This window comes from Heteronotia binoei, chromosome 17 (assembly GCF_032191835.1).
Source record: "Heteronotia binoei isolate CCM8104 ecotype False Entrance Well chromosome 17, APGP_CSIRO_Hbin_v1, whole genome shotgun sequence".
Classification (NCBI taxonomy): domain Eukaryota; kingdom Metazoa; phylum Chordata; class Lepidosauria; order Squamata; family Gekkonidae; genus Heteronotia; species Heteronotia binoei.
The window spans coordinates 23,367,752-23,385,349 of NC_083239.1; the positions used below are offsets into that span (position 1 = coordinate 23,367,752).

Genomic DNA, 17,598 nt, shown 5'->3' on the forward strand with positions numbered 1-17,598 from the left:
AGCCCTTCCTACCTCTCACGCATCCACAGCCCTCCCCAAACGGCACACCGAGTGTAATTATGCAATTAATTAATCTCATTCTGTTTTACAAGCTTGTTTTGAGGGAGGCCCCTGAAATGACATTTGCATGGAGGAGTCCTCAGTGGGCTGGTAAATTAGCATTCCCTCCACTGGTATCCTGCACCCCCCACTCCGATCCTCCCTATTGTTACAGCAAAACCACGCAAATTCCAGAGTGTCACACAAATTCCTGCACTTTGCAGCCAGCCAGATTAATTATAGAATGGCTGGAATGGAATGGCAAACTGTCGAGATCCTATTAATAGGTGCTCAGTCTTGGAATGATAGCAGGGCCCGAGTCCGGCGGCTAGTCAAGCTTAACAAGGTCTTACAAGGCTCTTCCAGCCCTGAGGTTATTGTACTTTGCCAAGGGATTGCTATTAGTAGCAGTAATCCCCACAATGGTAGGAACCGTCCTCCCAATGAAATATCACATGTCCTTCTCACAGCTGACAGGGCCTGGATTCTGGGTTACTTAAGATTCTGGGCTTATGTCTATGTTCTCCCATTGATACGCTGTATAACTCTGAGCAAAGCCATTTGCAATTTCAATTAAAATGGAGGCCACTCAGCGTTGCGGAGGAGAGGGGGGTTGTAATTAATGCTCGGGGGAATCAGATAAAAAAAATTCTCTATACCCAAGCGGTGATTACTGGTTGAAAAGTGGCCTTAAAAGTGTGCTTAATTTTTAGCTGACCTTTCAAAGTTCTCCTCCCACCCCAAGCTAATAATTTTTTACCACTTAGTTGTGCAAAAGTATGTAGGTACACAAGTGGGCAACTTGTAGGGAAGGTGGCACAGGGCAGCCCAATCTCATCACAACTCGCAAGGTCAGTACTTGGATGGGAGACCACCAAGGAAGACTCTGCAGAGGAAGGCACTCGGAGGCCACCTCTACTTCCATCTTGCATTGCAAGACCATTCCTGGGGATGCTGTAAGTCCATGGTATAGCCTGATCCTGTCGGTTTCAGAAGTTAAGCAAGGTCAGTACTTGGATGGGAGACCACCAAGGAAGACTCTGCAGAGGCAGGCAATGGCAAACCACCTTTGCTTTTCACTTGCTTCGAAAGCTCCTTGCTGAGGTTGTTATACATCTGGTTGCGACCTTACAGCATTTGCATGCATAGGTAGGTGGGCACAGGATAAAGATACAAACAATAAGTTTGTGGGGGAGACAACAGATTCGAGTCCCTTCTCTCCACCAACATGCCACTATTCCATACAGGATCTGCAATGCTTAAAGTATATGAAGTTTCAAAGAGCCCCAGTCACAGGAAGAGATTCAAAATTCTCCATTTCATCCCTTTGGGAAACACTGGAGAGTTCTGGGGGTTATCTCATTGTGTGTGTATTGAAACAGTATTACCATGCCTGCATATGGCTCATGTTACCTAGTGAGAGGACAGGATGCTGCATGCCACTCTGGGGAGAAAACATATTGAGCTGCTTTATGCTGAATCAGACCCTTGGTCCATTAAGGTCAGTACTCAGACTGGCAGCAGCTCTCTGGGGTCTTAGCACAGACTCTTCCTGTCCCCTGCTAGCTGGTCTTTCAACTGCAGATGCAGAATCTGGGACATTCTGCATGCCAAGCAGGTGCTCTGCCTCTAACCACAGCCCCTCATAAAGGGGGACTAGCTGTATTATGGGTGGGGGGGAGCCATACACACAACTCAAGGCAGCTGACATCTAGTCCACGGGAAAGCAACATCAGTTTCCATTTTGCTCAGGTCAAAGACTCAAACTGCATTTCTAAATAAATGAAATTGTATCTCGCACACCTGGTCCTCCATTCCAACCCACCACGTCAGGGTCAGGTTACAGAAGCGCAAACAGAGATCCTCATATGTGGATATTGCCTCTGCCGGCAGTGGTTTAATTCCTTGCAAGATGGATTTATCTGGATCGGATGGGAATTCAATGCATACTTCTCAGAGCGACTCGACTTTCAAGTCTGAGCCGCAAGCCGTGGAGAATCCACCTGCTTCCTGAAACTCCTTTTGCAAGCTAAAACATGTGTTTCCCTTAACACTCTTCCCAAGACAATAGTGCTATAGCAAACAACACATGTGGTGTGTTAGAGGCATCTATCCCTTTAAAAAACCCATCTTCTATCTTGTTCATGGCAGAGTGTGATGGGATGAGATAAACCGGCAGGCAGGCAGGCAGGCAGGCAGAAGCCACTTGGAGATCTACAGTTACAATTGTAGGAAAGATTTAAATCTAATGCACTACACCACCAGTCAAATCTTTTGTCAAAATTCAGACTTGTCTTTTTCAAATCATGTGGATTTCAGTTCCAAACACATTCAGTCAGAGGACAGCTGATGGCCGATTAAGGTTGCTTTACTTACATGATCGACCAGCTCTCGGATCATGCCATTCCACTGCCCTTTCTCATCCTGGGCTCCGTATTTCCCATCCTCCACTAGTCGGATGTCATACACAAAGCCAAGGATGTGGGAAAGCTCTTTCAGGAGGTCGATGCAGTACCCTTCAAAGCGGTCATTCCCAGAGAGGACGGTGTCTGACTTGCGGAACATGATGAAAGGTTCCTCCTAAGAGCCAAGAAAGAAAGACCAGGGGGACAAAACTCAGACAGCGGCCAAGAGATGAATCTTCCACCCCTCCCAGCATGGCACCACACTGCAAACTGAACATGAGTTACAAACAATGCTCCCTCTAAGCCATGGAGTCTTGTGAGCAAAAATTCTACTTTGTGAGCTACTGGCATTAAAGTTGTGAGCTTCTGCATAATGGCTCTGGGGCCATTTTTCCTGAGCTAATACAAAAATGTGTGAGCCAGAGGCTAAAAATCTGTGCACTAGCTCACACTAACTCAGCTTAGAGGGAACACTGGTTACAAATGATTTACTATCTGCATTAGCAGCAATCTGTTACCCACAAACCAACTTCAACCCAACCACAACTGCATTTGCTACAACCCAAACCAACCCCTGAACTCAAAAATGCTTTGACGCAGGTGTAACTTGATGCTGAAATGTGCCATTGTGGTCAACCGGGTAGAGCTTGACTCTTTAATGAGCTGGAACTGAAACTGAGATGGCACAGTGTGCTACACCTTTTCCCCTATACCTTTTCAATATTAAGGTCTAGCAACATTTTCAAAATGGAATCTGGAAATTCAGAGGAACTAGCAACTGATTCTGCTAACATTCTTGCTCTACAGCACAGTGGCAATTACCAAGTAAAAAAAACCTGTGGTGGCACACCAGGGGTAATGGGGGGGCTGTAAGAGGCCGACAGAAGGAAAAATGGTACTGATGTGGGCATGGACTTCAGAACTGCACACCCTCACAACCAGACAGCCTGGATGGACTACATTATTTCCAGAAAGATCAGGCTAAAGCGGGTGTGGAAAGGAACACACCAGGGATGGGGAAGCTCTAAAAGCTGGTTGATTAGAGGATCATTTGCAGGGGTGGGGGGATAACCTGTTGAAGCTTGGACACTCAAATGGATGTGGATGCAGTCAGGGAGAACTTGTGCACTTTCTCAGCAGAGCTAACCTGTTCACCTCTCTACCCTGGCTTACTTGCCACCGATACCAGGAAAAAGAAAAGTGTGTGTGTTCAAAAGGGAATCTCTTCCACCAAGCGGCAAGACAGCATCAAATGCAGTATCCCTTCCAGGTCTCTTCCTCTTCGTGCAACAATGCCCAGCAGTATGTAATAGACCCAAATGTCAACCCTGTGAGCCTTGTCATACTTCATTAGAGACTGGATGGAAATATATTCTGATCTGATGCCTGCTATCAAATCCAACAGGCAGCTTGTGTGTTAAATGCACAGTGACAGTTAGTGATAAGGATCCAGGCCTCGCTGGCTAAGTGAATGCCTTTGGGCTAGTTTGTCACTTGGGTGCATAAGGGTGTCTATGTGGCATGAGATGATGAGCAAGAGAGCAGGCAGGCCCTCAAGAGCTTGGTGGCTCCATAATTATAGTCTGCAGGGCACAGGTTTGGCAGGCTAGCTGAATCTTGTCAGATTTCAGAAGCTAAGCAGGAGTAGCCCTGATTAGTACTTGGACAGATACCCCAGTCCATTCCACAATACCACCCCCCAAGGAAACAAATTCTGAACTGCATCCCTCTCAGCATCCCTCTTCTGCCTTCACCCCATCCAGGCACATGACCTCCAGCTGCCTTAGTGTTGATGATCCTGGTCATCCTAATATGGAACTCATCATTTCTGGCACACTGTGGAAACAGCCTGACCCTCTGGGCTGGCTCCTGGATCCCTGGGAAATTTGTCAAGGCCTCTTTCAGGAGCACCTCCACAGGCTGACCCTTTTTCCTGCACTGAGCAATGACAGATCTGAGTAAAGACCACCTGATCCCTAAGCCAGATCACCTCTTGGCACCAAATGTCCTCTTTAAGTGAAATTTTGCTATTCTCTGCATAAGCGTGGCTCTTCCCCAAAGTAAGGAGGTTTCACTCTGCTCCATGGTTCCACTGGGATGTCCAGGAATGATGTAGAGGGGTGAACTACAAGCAGTCCACAGCCCAGAGTCATGAGGTGACCAGGAGAAGGATATGCCATAATTTAGAAATGGTGGTGGGACTCCAAGCTGGCTTCTTGTCTTCTAGCACTAGATGCTTCACACAGATGCCTTTAGGTGCCTCTGTTTCAGCTCCCTAGTTACACAGCCGCTCCACCAAAGGTTGCCAACTTTGGGTTGGAAAATTTCTGGAGATTTGGGGTAGGACCTGGAGAGGGAGGGGTCTGGGGGAGCTCAGCATAAACTCCATTTACCAAAGCAGTCATTTCCTCCATGGGAACTGGTCTCTGAACTCTAGAGATCAGCCAGAAATCCAGATCTCCAGGTCCCGCCTAGAGGTTGGCAACCTTAGCTCTGCCTCTGCAACCAAACCCTGTGAATCCTTGTTACAACATGGACTGAGTACTCTGTGATGCATCAGCACGCCTTGCTTTATCCCTGTGAATCTGCCCTGCTAGTTTAGAGCCTCTGTCTAGGCTCTGACAAAAACTGTCAAAACAAACTTATTCTTGGTAGTTTTCTCTGCTATAGACAGAAAATTCAACACTTTTTCAATCAGGATAAAATACCTTCATTTCATGCAAGGCATGCTAGCATAGTCAAAGCTCCATCCTTGCTTGTCAGAAAAAAAGTGACAAGTATAGGCACTGAAAGTGTAAACCAACCTACTCATACATACATACAGGCCGTCAAGTTGCAAGCAACTTATGGCAATCCCAGCAAGGGACTTTCAAGGCAAGTGAGAAGCAAAAGCAGATTGTCATGCTCTTCCTCTGCAGAACCATCCTTGGAAGTCCCCCATCCAAGTACTGACCTTGCTTTGCTTCCGAGATCTGATGAGATCCAGCTATACCATGCTGCCTTCCCTTCCAGCATACTCATAAGTATGGAGTTCCTCCAAGTACCAAACACTGGAGAGGCAAAATAGGCCTGATCCAGTAGAATCCTGCAGCCACTTACCAGGACTGTAGTGACAATCAAAGATCTATTTGTCAGGGAATCAGTAACATTGGGCCCCTGCCTTCGGGTGGGTTCAGTGATATTCAGTCCATCAGAGGGACTCCAGACTCCAACCTGTGATGGAGAAAAAGGGAAACACTCATTTGGAGACTGCAGTAGAAACCATCAGGCTGGAGAACAGAGAGAAAGCTTTTGGGAGAAGTTGGGTTGGTAGTAAATCATAGGCAAGAAGACTGATTTATGGCAGGGTTGGAAAGAGGAAAGAGAGGTTTCGGACAACAGTAATTTCAGTTAAATAGGCAACCAGGTTTCAGGCAACAGTCGTTTCAGTTAAAGATAACATTCATGTGGTTGTACTGTCACTATGTTTTCACTGAAACAGAAGATAGTGGGGAGAGAGCTGAGTAAGAGTAGTTCTGTAAGAGGAGGGACAAAAGTCTAACCTCAGAGGACCTAGTTCCAGTGAAGGCCTCTTTTCTCCATTCTCATTGTGAATGCAGAGCACCCATTCTCTCTCACCTTATCTCTGCCTCAGTGCTAGAATTATAAAATGAGGAACAACAGCTACTGACCTACTTTGCCCAGTTGCAATATAGATGAACAGCACCACTGCATTCAATAAGCTGGCATGTGCCAAAGCCAAAGGTGCCATGTTGAATGCACTGCTCAGATGCACTTCTGACAAAGTTTCAGGAGCGTGGCCATGTTGGTCTCCAGCAGAACAGCAAGTCTCAAGTCCTGCAGCATCTTTGAGACCAACAAGATTTCCCAGATGAACAAAATTTGAGTCCCGTGGCACCTTTATGACCAACAAAGTGTTATTCAAGGTATGAGCTTTCATGTGCATGCACACTTCCTCAGTGTCTGACAAAGGAAGCTACGACTCCAAAAGCTTTTACCCAGAAAATCTTGCTGAATCACGAAGCACTGAAAAAAAAAAACATTTAGGAACTGGCAAGCTCAACATGTGGAAGCAGAAAAAGGGATGCACATATGCATGGACTCGAAGCACAGATTTCAGTTGTGCCTGGAAGCAGTCCTTAAGCATTTGTCAAAACTAACTCAAAAGTGTGACCAATACATTCCCCACTTCTGTGTCTGAACCCTACAGGGATGAAAGACATCTCTGGTCTCAGTCTGGGTGGCCAAAAGAGCTCTTTTCCTTCTCTAAATCTCTAATTCTCCACAGCCACTGCAGTAACAGAACAAGAGTTTACTGAAAGGCCAGATTGTTTACACAAAATCCAGCTCCACTCCCCACTCCCTCTCCCCCGTTTTCTCCTCTATCCTATGACAATTTATGCGTTCAAAAGTTATACGTGGCCATGATGGCAAGCAACAAGAAACTAGTGAGTCCACAGCAGATCCACTGAGAGGAACAGGAGAAAGCGAGAAAGCTCTCGGTATGGGGCAGTGTATCAATTTTAAAAGACCTCCCCATTACTATCCTCCTATCCCACCACCAACGCTGTCACGCTAGATGGATAATACGGGATTTGTAATTACATATGCTTAAAACTGCTGTAATCCTCCAACTCACGGGAGGCAAGGAAGATCAGAAGCCCACCGCTAAACCTGGGCAAACGTAAGCTATTAAATGTAATACAAAAGTACATATTGGGATTCGCTCCCTGTTTGGGCATGCCATTAATTCAGATTATCCAGTGACAGGAATTTAATGTCCACAGAGATTTGACATGGATACTGTAAAGCCTCTCTTGAGCTGACAAGGAGCTTGAACACACATTTGTGAGGGGGGGGGGGGGAGAGAGAGAGAGAGAAAGATGCCTCTGTGGGCAGAACTTGCTAGAACTGACAGGAATTAACCATGGAGTCCACAGCCATTATCAGGAAGCTTTTGTTGGAAACAAGGAATGTTTCTGCTCCATGTTGACCTTCAATAACCATATCTAACAACTGTCTTGAGTAAGAGGGTGTGGTGGAAGAAATATAAACATCTGTCACCTTCTAAAGGAAGAGAGAGGCTTTTGCTTTTTATAACATTAGAATTCAGGGTTACCCAATGAAGCTGGTGGGCGGGAGGTTCAGGATAAAATATATTGTTGACATATAAAAGGATATGTTCACATAATGCATCTGCCTGTGGAATTCACTGCTACAAGACATGGTAATGGCTACTGGCTCTGATGGCTTTAAAAGAAGATCAAGAACACTGATACAGAACTTTCAACAAATATTAGCCATATTAGAGAAAACCACAATCATGGGAAGTATATGGTATACTTCAGAAGATCAGAAGTTGGGGGGGCAATGTAGCCCCCCCTGTGAGCCCTCAAGGAGTGAGGGAAACAGGATGCTGGACTAAACAAAACTTTCAACTGATCCAAATTTAGCAAAGTGCCATCAAGTCACAACTAACTCATGATGCCAGGGTTTTCCAGACAAAAGATGAGCAGAGGTAATTTGCCGTTGCCTTCCTCTGCATAGCAATCCTGGTCTTATTTGGTGGTCTCCCACCCACGAAGTGACCATGGCCAGTAAGTCTGGCCTAATATGGGCTATTCAGGCTGCTACTTTTCTGATGCAGCATAACAATTTCATGCTGCCTTCTTTGGCAAAATTAAGCAGATTTCCAGTACCCAGATGTGGGAACCACCAAGAAAAACTCTGAAGAGGAAGGCAATGGCAAACACCTCTGCTTCCAGCTTGCATTGAAAATCCCTTGCTGGGGCTGCCATGAGTCCATGGATAGCCTGATCTCATTAGAACTTGGAAGCTAAGCAGAGTCTTTACTTGAATGGGAGACAACCAAGGAAGACTCTGCAGAGGAAGGCAACAGCAATCCACCTTTGCTTCTCACTTGCCTTGAAAGTCCTTGATGGGGTATCTTATCTACAAGTTTGTTGCAACTTGACAGCACATATCACACAAGCAAACCTCTCAAGATCCTTCCATGTCTGCTGAGCCAACCCCACAGGTTTCAGATTGGCCCCCTAAAGGCCAGGGCAAGATACAGTGAGGTCCACCAGGCTAGCACCAGGGCTATTCAGGGACTGGGACACCCCAGTGTAGAGTCCACCACTTGATTCCTCCCTATCCTTCTTGGATTCAATGAACGTTGTAAGGATCGCTGGCAAGGACCAGCCCACACTGGATGGTGACCCACTCCTTGGCCCCCACCCCAACCGCTTTGAGGGAAGCTGGGGAGGGGAGGTGGGGAAGAATGTGCCAGCAAGGAGCCAACTGACCTTTTCCAGCCCATCTTCTTTGAGGCTGACAATATCCAAGTCGAAATCTGTCCGCAGCCCGCTGGTTTTGTTGAAGACGATACGTCCAGTTAAGCCTTCCCACTGGGCCTGTAGGAAAAAGAGCGGAAATGATGGCAATGGGGGGGGGGGGGTGAAGAATGGGGGGGAGGACAAAAGAGCCCCTTTGTCAAGCCCATAAATCACAGTTTGCTCTGAGTAGCACGATGCTTCATTTTAATTACTCCGTACACCAACACTCGCTCCCCACAGGGCATGATTAATTAATCATCAGCTCTGTCAGTGCTCGTGGGGTGGCTGCCGAGGATGGAATGTTCCAGAAGTCCCACCACTTCCCCAGCCCTGTTTACACTTGCACCTTTCTGGCTCCGTATGGAGTGGAGCTGGGTTGGGCAGGGGAAAGAAATCAGGGCTTGTCTGCTGAGCACAGGTTAGTGGCTAAAAAGGATTTTTCCCCAAGCTGCCTGAGTGTCCATCAATCAGACTCTGAGGAGAAGTCAACCTGAGCCGCAGAAGGGCTCAAATCTGCCCCATGGTTTGGCCTTGGGACTGACATGCAAAGTGAAAGGGCATGTGCGCAGGCCTCCCCCACAACTACAGTTAGGGTTGCCAACTCCAGGTTGGGAAATACCTAAAGATTTGGAGGGTGGAGCTTGGGAAGGGCAGGGTTTGGGGGGGAGGGGACCTCAGCAGGATATAAGGCCATAGAATCCATCATCCAAAGCAGCCATTTTCTCCAGGGGAACTGAACTCAGTCATCTGTAGATCAACTCTGGAATCTCTCCAGGTGGGACCTGGAGGCTGGCAACCCAGGCCATTTGAACTTTTTTTTTAAAATCATTGGGGCATGACTTCCAGGTCAAGAGGCAGGCTGAAGATCCAGTGCCTGGCCACTCTCTGCTGTTAGACCAGCCCGTTCCTTCACCTCTCCATGCCCATTACAGCTACAAGGGAGCCCTCTGGCTGCTTTGGCTTCTCCTCCCACTGGACCTTCAGGGAACTACTTTATGCCACCTCCTGTGGCCAGGCCAAGGCAGACCTCTGCTACTTGGATGAGAAACCACCCAGAGCCTGTTACTTGGATGAGCAGCTGCCCTGAGCCTGCTTCGGTGAGGAAGGCGGGATATAAATCTAATAAATCAAATCAAATCAATCTCATCCCCCCCCCCCAAAAAAAAGGCTCTGCAGAGGAAGGCAATGGCAACCCCCCTGCTCTTCTCTTGCCTGGAGTGCCCCATGGATGGGAGTGCCATAAGTGGGTTGTGATATGAATGGACAATGTACTTCCCCACCCACCCATTTCTTGTGCAAGGGCAATACAGCACATGGACACAGCAGGTGGGCAAGTAGCGACACTTTTGGTTCTTGTTGGTCTCTAAGGCGCTACTGGATGCAAATCTATATTTTCTAGTGCAGACCAGCAAGCATACCCGACTGAAACTATCTTTTGGCTCCTTTGTGTGTAAAAGCAACATAGTTTGGGAGGGGGGGTCCCACCTCCCCCGAAAATAAGCCTTTGCCAACATTTTGAGTTGTCCAAGTCAGGTTCTGGCCTCAGCCCCCTCTGGGTGGGGCCAGGCAAGGGGCCAAAGCAGCAAAGTGTGCTGCTTTGAGACTGGGATGGGATTGGCAACCAGTGCAGCCCCTCTAGCCTCCCCAATGCCCACCCATGCTAGCCACACCTCCCTCCTTGCTGGGGCAAATAGGCACTGTATCGCTGGCCACCCCATGAGAGCCAGTTTGTGTAGTGGTTAAGTGTGCAGACTCTTATCTGGGAGAACCGGGTTTGATTCCTCACTCCACATGCACCTGCTGATGTGATCTTGAGTCAGTCACATGTTCTCACAGAGCTGTTCCCCTCAAGAGCAGTTTCTGGGAGAGCTCTCTCAGCTCCATCTTCCTCACAGGGTTTCTGTTGTGGGGAGGGGAAGGGAACATATGAAGCTGCCTTATACTGAATCAGACCCTTGGTCCATCCAAGTCAGTATTGTCTTCTCAGACTGGCAGCGGCTCTCCAGGGTCTCAAGCTGAAGTTTTTCACACCTATTTGCCTGGACCCTCTTTAGTTGCAGATGCCAGGGATTGAACCTGGGACCTTCTGCTTCCCAAGCAGATGCTCTACCACTGAGCCACCGTCAGCCACCGTAAGCCACTCCGAGACTCCTTCGGGTAGTAAAGGGCAGGGCATAAATCCAATCTCCTCCTCCTCTTTTTCTTCATGAACTCCCTCATCAGCAGTGCCTGAGCCACAGCCTCAATGGTGGCCACCCTCCCATGGCTTTGTTAACCACCCGAAGCAGCTGCTTAGGTGGCTTGGTGGAAGAAACACCTTGCCCACTAAAGTCTCTCTCTGGAGGCCCTCCAGTGCTGTGCAGGGCTTATCTCTCCCTCTCACTCTTTTTTTGTATTTTTTAATGTGCATGTGAGTCTGTGTGCGCACCTGGAAGTCATGGTGAACTCTGGAGACTGACTTTTACTGGGGGCACGAAAGATATTCAGGGAGGTGGCTAAATAAATCCTGCCCCTGCCTCCCAGCTCTGGTATTCCAAGAAGGTCTTCCATCCAAGTACTAGTCAGGGTTAGCCTTGCTTGGCTTCCGAGATCTGGCAAGATTTGGCTTGCCTGGCCTATCCAGATCAGGGCTCCCTGCACAGCTTTCTTTAAGGACCAGCTTGCCATGACATTTGCCATAATGCGGCTGGCAAATCACTTCCCATCCTCAGAGCAGCCTCCCAGGAACACTCTGGCGACGGTGGCTGAGGCACTTCACATACAATGAAAGTGAAAGGGGAGAGGAGGGAGGAAAGGGGTCTACTGTTTTCTTTGTTGCAGATTGTGTTTCTAAATATAGTAACCAATGATGATAACAGCAACAACCCAAAGGCATGCTGCATTTACAGCTAAAAAGATGGGAAGAACCAACCAAACATAAATGCAACTCCGAGAGCTTGCAAGCTAAGGAGCTACACGCCAAGAGAGCTGGCATGGCATAGGTACCATGCTCTGCCATAGAAGCCCACTGAGGAAGTTACTTTCATAGCCCTACAGGCTTGGGGAGGGGCTGTGGCTCTGTGGTAGAGCATCTTCTTGGGATGCGGAAGGTCTCAGATCCCTGGCATCTCTAGCGAAAAGGATCAGGCAGCAGGGGATGTGAAAGACCTCTGCTCAAGGCCCTGGACAACTACTGCCGGTCTGCAGGGCTTTTTTTGTAGCAGGAACGCCTTTACATATTAGGCTGCACTCCCCCCCCCCAACCATATAGCCAATCCTCCAAAAGCTTACAGGGTTTTTAGTACAGGGCCTACTGTAAGTTCCAGGAGGATTGGCTACATCAGGGGTGTGCGGCCTAATATGCAAAGGAGTTCCTGCTACAAATACAGCCCTGCCAGTCTGAGTAAATCAGATTGACCTTGATGGACCAATGGACTGATGAGGTATCAGGCAGCTTTGTGTGCGTCCATGTGTGTTACTGTCCTGAGGATAAGGCAGGGGGGAGGGGAAAATGATATTGTCAGTTATTGTGGGCCCCCCAGGGGGGAACAGCTGAGAATGCATATAAAAATAAACAACCCCCTTCCTAAACAGCAGCCTCTGAGACAGTTCCAATCTCAGGTCTTCTGAGGGCTCCTGGTTAACTTACAAATCCTGAGCAGTGTTTCCCCGTACAATCCCGGCTCAGCCCAACAATGTCAACAGTGGTATGCAAACAGAACAATGTCAGAAGAGAGCTGGCAAGGCAGGAGGGAAAACAAATCCACCTGAAAATCTGGGCACTTTCTGGCTCACAGTGAGAGCTGCAGAAAGCCTGCCGCATGCTGACAAAAGAAACACAGGTGGGAATTCTTGGATTATCTTACAGAAAATTGCCTTCTGCCTAGGACACCCCAGAGGACGAAGCTCCCTCTTTGTTCCTGGCTTCCAGCAGCTGACTTTGCAAACGGGCTGGAAAAAGCAGGGAAGCAACAGCCCAGGACTAAGAACCACTTGAGGGGAAAGAGGCTACTTCAGAAGGAGCAAAATATCAATGACAAAACAACACTGACTTTTCCTTCCTGTGTTTGCCTTGGCTGAGGAGGCAGAGAATCCAGTTAGTGGGTGCAAAGGAGAAGAAGTTCAGCCATAGAGAGAGAGAATGGCTATAAGTGGCGGGCATATCCTTCTTCGGAAGAAGTAAAATGGGACCATCCATTTCAGCCGACAAGAGCTGCAGAGTTTCTCTTAAGGCCTTATGCACAGGCCCGGGGCTAGAGGTGCCTGCACCCCTAGGCCAAACCCGGCTCCTCTGTCCTCTCATCGTTGTATTTGCACGTGCCCCAATGATGTCACGATGACATCATGGCCACACACCCTGACTTTGCCAAGGCCTCCCAAGTCTCGGAAGGCCTCAGCAAAGTTTAGAAGGCAGTGGGCATGCTCAGAGCCAGCTCTGAGCATGCTCGCTGCCATGCCCCCCGACTTTGTCAAGGCCTCCCAAGCCTCGAAAGAACTTGGCAAAGTCCAGAAGGCAGCTGGCTCTGAGCATGCTCACTGCCATGCCCCCAAACTTCGCCAAGGCCTCCTGGGCCTCAGGAGGCCTTGGCAAAGTCCAGAAGGCAACAAGCACACTCAGAGCCGGCTCTGAGCACACTCACTGCCACGCCCCCCCCCCACTTTGCCAAGGCCTCCTGAGCTTTGGGAGGCCTTGGCAAAGTCAGGATGGCAGCAGGCGCAGGGCGTGGGGGCACCTCATGGTGATCTAGGCGGCCGCCTACTTGGCCTACTCCCACGCACCGGCCCCACTTATGCAAGAGGCATTACAGCCTGCTGTAGGTGTGCTTTTTGGCTCTGTCCAGAGGGGAGGGGCTCTGTGGCTCATTGTGGTTCAATCAGTAGTGCAATCTCCAGAGAAAAGGTTCAGGGGGTGGTGGAGGAAAATGCCATCAAGTCAAAGCCAGGCTATTGGTGACACTGCAGGTTTTTCAAGGCAAGAGACAAACAAAGATGGCTTGTCATAATGTCCTTTTGAGCTGACTCTGACCTGGATGGCCCAGGTTAGCCTGATCTCATCAGAGCTTAGAAGCTAAGGAGGTTGGTATTAAGACTGGCCCTCATTAACACTTCATTGGAAATCCAGGTTTATTGCCCAGAGGCAGGCAATGGCTAAGCTCTTGTGAATGTTTCTTGCCTTGAAAACCCAGTGGGTTACCACAAGTCAGCTGCAACTGGACAGCAATTTACACACTCACACAATTCTATGTAGCTTGCCAGGACTTCTTTGGCAGTTTTCCACCCAAATACTAACCAGATCTGAGTCTGCATAGGTTCCAAGATCTGATGAGAGTGGCCTATCCAAATCACATAGGTTTCTATTGTTGTTTTGCTTCCAATTTGCAGCTGACTTATGGCAATCCCATAGGGTTTTCAAGGCAGGAGAAGTTCAGAGGTGGTTTGCCATTGCCTGCCTCTGCATACTGACCCTGGTATTCCTTGGTGGTCTTCCATCCCAATACTGACCAAGGCCAATTCTGCTTAGCTTCTGAAATCTGACAAGGTCAGCCTAGCCTGGGCTATCCAGGTCAGGGCAGGTAAAGTAGTAAGTGATGCAAAAACACACAAGCTGAAACTCTGGAGATCCACAGCCACTCAGAGTAGACATGAAAGATCAAGAGCCTGAGTCAGTGGAAAGGTAGCTTTATGACTCCGACCAAACACAGTTTGCACTTTTTTTTTTTCAGTGCTGCAGAAATCTGCAAAGCCTGCTTAACCAGAAACTATAATGAGTCAGAAAACAACAAATGACTGAGAGCCAGCCAGCGGTAGATCTCCCATGATATCTTTCCTTCTCCAAAAAACCATTATGTGCCCAGCCAGACAACAAGGCCGGCCAAGTGTCATGTTGTCAACACAGTGACTCTTCCATGGCTTAGTCACCCTCAATGCAAGGAAGCGGTTTCCTTAGTTTGAGGCCACCCGTTTGAACCAATTACCCTTCAGCCTTCTCTTGGTCTCCTATCATTGTCTGCAGGACTCAAAGAAACACCTACATCAAGTGGCTTTTTCCACCCGCGCAGTGGTGAGGTCACCCCACCTTCCCCTCGACAAGCTCAACAGCACTCTGGTGTTCCTATTTTTCTCATGGTAATTACTCCCACTTGAGAGGGAAATCTCTATGAGATAAATTGAAATTAAGCACCTAGAGAGAAGGTGACATGTGAAGTGGCCCTGGAAGCCGAGGCCAGCTGACCTTCTCTCTCTCTGCTATGACTTGCTCTTCTCCCAGAGTGTTTTTCTTGAGCATCGCTGGGAGGAGGCAATGGCCTTCTTTAAGGGTGGGCTGGAACCACCAACCTTTCTCTGTACCGGAGAAGGTCTGCTGGGTCTCACCAGCTCTTAGCTAGACACGTTCACTAACGGTTGACTCAGCAGGGGGCTACCTCCTTCTATGAGCCTTGCTTTGTGGTCTCTCCAAGATGACTATCCTTGGAGGGCCTTCTTAGGGTTCTATGGAGGCACACTGTGATCTTCTTAAGTCCTTCTCAGTTGGGGTATCACATTTGTGGAATGCTGGACTTGCTGGTACACTCCCCACTTGAATTTAGACACCACAAGGAGATCTTTCTTTTAAAAAATTAGCTCAGCTTCAGGTTAGCTATTTTGGTTCTGGTTAATCCAGCTCTGGATTCTGATTGCTATATTGTGAGTTAACTGATGCCTGTACTATTCCAATTGCTCTGTAGTTATTTACAGCTGTTCTAAAATTACTAGCTGTCATCTCAGTCCCTTTTTTTTGTCTCTGGTGATTTTATTGCGCATTGCATATTTTAACTGACTGTAAGTTACTTTGAATGATTTATTTTGGAAAATAAGGATCTACATATTTAAAACAAATTAATGAACTGCTAGAAAAGGGGGGTGGGTTAAACATGTCAACGCCAACTAAAATAACTCTAAGAGTTTGTGCTGAAAGGGGACAGGACAGCATTGGTTGAAAATGCAAAAGCACAAGGGACATGTGTTTACTTTAGGGGAGGCTTTAGTCTGCAGTTTATTCTTGTTTGCTCCACCAGTGTCTGGTCCTCGGGATGTGTGGAGGGATACAAAAGCTAGGTGCAGAATTCAGCCAAAACTCCATGGTTAAGGAGCATGGGAAGTGGCTGTGGTCTACTGAGCTTCCACTACCCAGTGCAGATGTGCTTTTGGCCAGAATACCTCTGCCGAGTGCACATAGCTGGTGTATGTGTGTTACATGCAAAAAAATTGCTTTTGTCTTACACAATCCCTATAAATGAATGACCTCCAAAATGTCTTATAACTGGGTACGATCAGACTAGGACGTTGCCACGGCGGTCTGTCAGCTTACAAAAGGCACTCCAGAAAGAGACATACTGTGGCAATCAGCGCCTGCAATAGCCACAGGCCACGCATGCACAGGATGGAGTGTTCACACCACTCCTGCATGTGCATGGCACATCCATGGTGTGCTCTGGCCATTCAGATGGCCGGAAATGTGCTATTGAAGTGTGGTAAACTTGTTGGTGGCTGTTTAATCTGTCCCTGGGCCATCAGAAGATGAGGTAAGGATGGGCAGGCCCCAGGGGACAGATGCGCATGTGTGATTGCGCACATTAAATCCGGGGCTGGGTAGATGACTATGGCGGGCCAAAAAGCCTATCTGATTGCACCCATTGACAGCCTTGCTCAGTGTCTTGCAAACTTAAGGCTGCGATTGCCTTGACTGAGTCAATCCATTTCATGTTGGGTAATTCCAGCTCACTTCCTACTGCCTTCAACTTTTCCTAGCATTATTATCTTTCCCAGTGAGTCTTTTCTATTTCCGATGAGTCTTGTTCACATATATGGGCATATAAAGCTGCCTTATACTGAATCAGACCCTTGGTTCATCAAAGGCAGTATTGTCTTCTCAGACTGGCAGCGGCTCTCCAGGGTCTCAAGCTGAGGTTTTTCACACCTATTGGCCTGGACCCTTTTTTGGAGATGCCGGGGATTGAACCTGGGACCTTCTGCTTCCCAAGCAGATGCTCTACCACTGAGCCACCATCCCTCCCTAATACCTACCTACCACATACCTAGTGCTGGGGGTCAAAAGACAAGGTACCTGGGTTCTCTGCCCTCTCTGCTGCCTAACAGTGGCTCTACACTGCTGGAAGAAGTCTCAGAGTTGGTATTAAGATTGATTCTCCCAGGGTCGTCTTCTTGTGGATGTCAGCTCTCTGTACTGGGCAAGTGCTGTAGAGCCTGGCAGTGGAAGAGTTGTGTGGAAGAGTGAATCTAGTAGGATTCACTGTAGCAAACGCCCAGCTTTTGCAGCAAAAGCACCTCACAATTAGCTTATGAATTGCAAGCCTCTCATGCCCTTGACTATCAACTGCTGCTGCATTTTGCATCTTTGCAACCTTCAAAGGCTGAAGGGCAATCAAATCTGTCAAGGTTTCCTTCTGAGGCTCCCCGTTTAAATCAGAACCCAGCTTGCCACTTCCATTTTTGCAAGGATGGGGGTCTTGGAGAAGCAAACACAAGAATGGTGAGAACGGGCAAGCTCAGCTGCTGCCGCAGTGCCTGCCTGTGCACAAGGGGCTTCTTCTTTACCTCTCCAATTTAGCTTCTGCCACATGCAGTCAGGAAAAAGCAGCTAGGGTTGCAAGCAAGGAGATGGGGAATTGCCTGCTACTGACTTAATGCCAAGGCTGAGGAGTCTCTTGCTTGCTTTCCACTTCAGTTTCAGTGGCTCACAGACACTCCTCAACAAAACAGGAAGAAAGGATCTTCATAAGAAAAACTCACAGAGTGGGTGACAGAAGGCTCACAGTTTCCCCGGAACTATGTGGAAG

At 48.1% G+C, this 17,598-nt stretch overlaps 1 protein-coding gene across 1 annotated transcript in view; it reads right to left on the reverse strand.

Moving 5' to 3' along the window:
• GRIK3 (glutamate ionotropic receptor kainate type subunit 3) overlaps positions 1-17,598 on the reverse strand; it is a 291,059-nt gene that overhangs the window by 67,696 nt on the left and 205,765 nt on the right. Inside the window, exons 8-10 of the mRNA XM_060258608.1 lie at positions 8,753-8,860; positions 5,544-5,657; positions 2,416-2,619 (exon numbers count right to left, since the gene is read on the reverse strand). Of these exons, the coding sequence (XP_060114591.1) occupies positions 2,416-2,619; positions 5,544-5,657; positions 8,753-8,860 (426 nt within the window). The remainder of the gene's footprint in view (positions 1-2,415; positions 2,620-5,543; positions 5,658-8,752; positions 8,861-17,598) is intronic.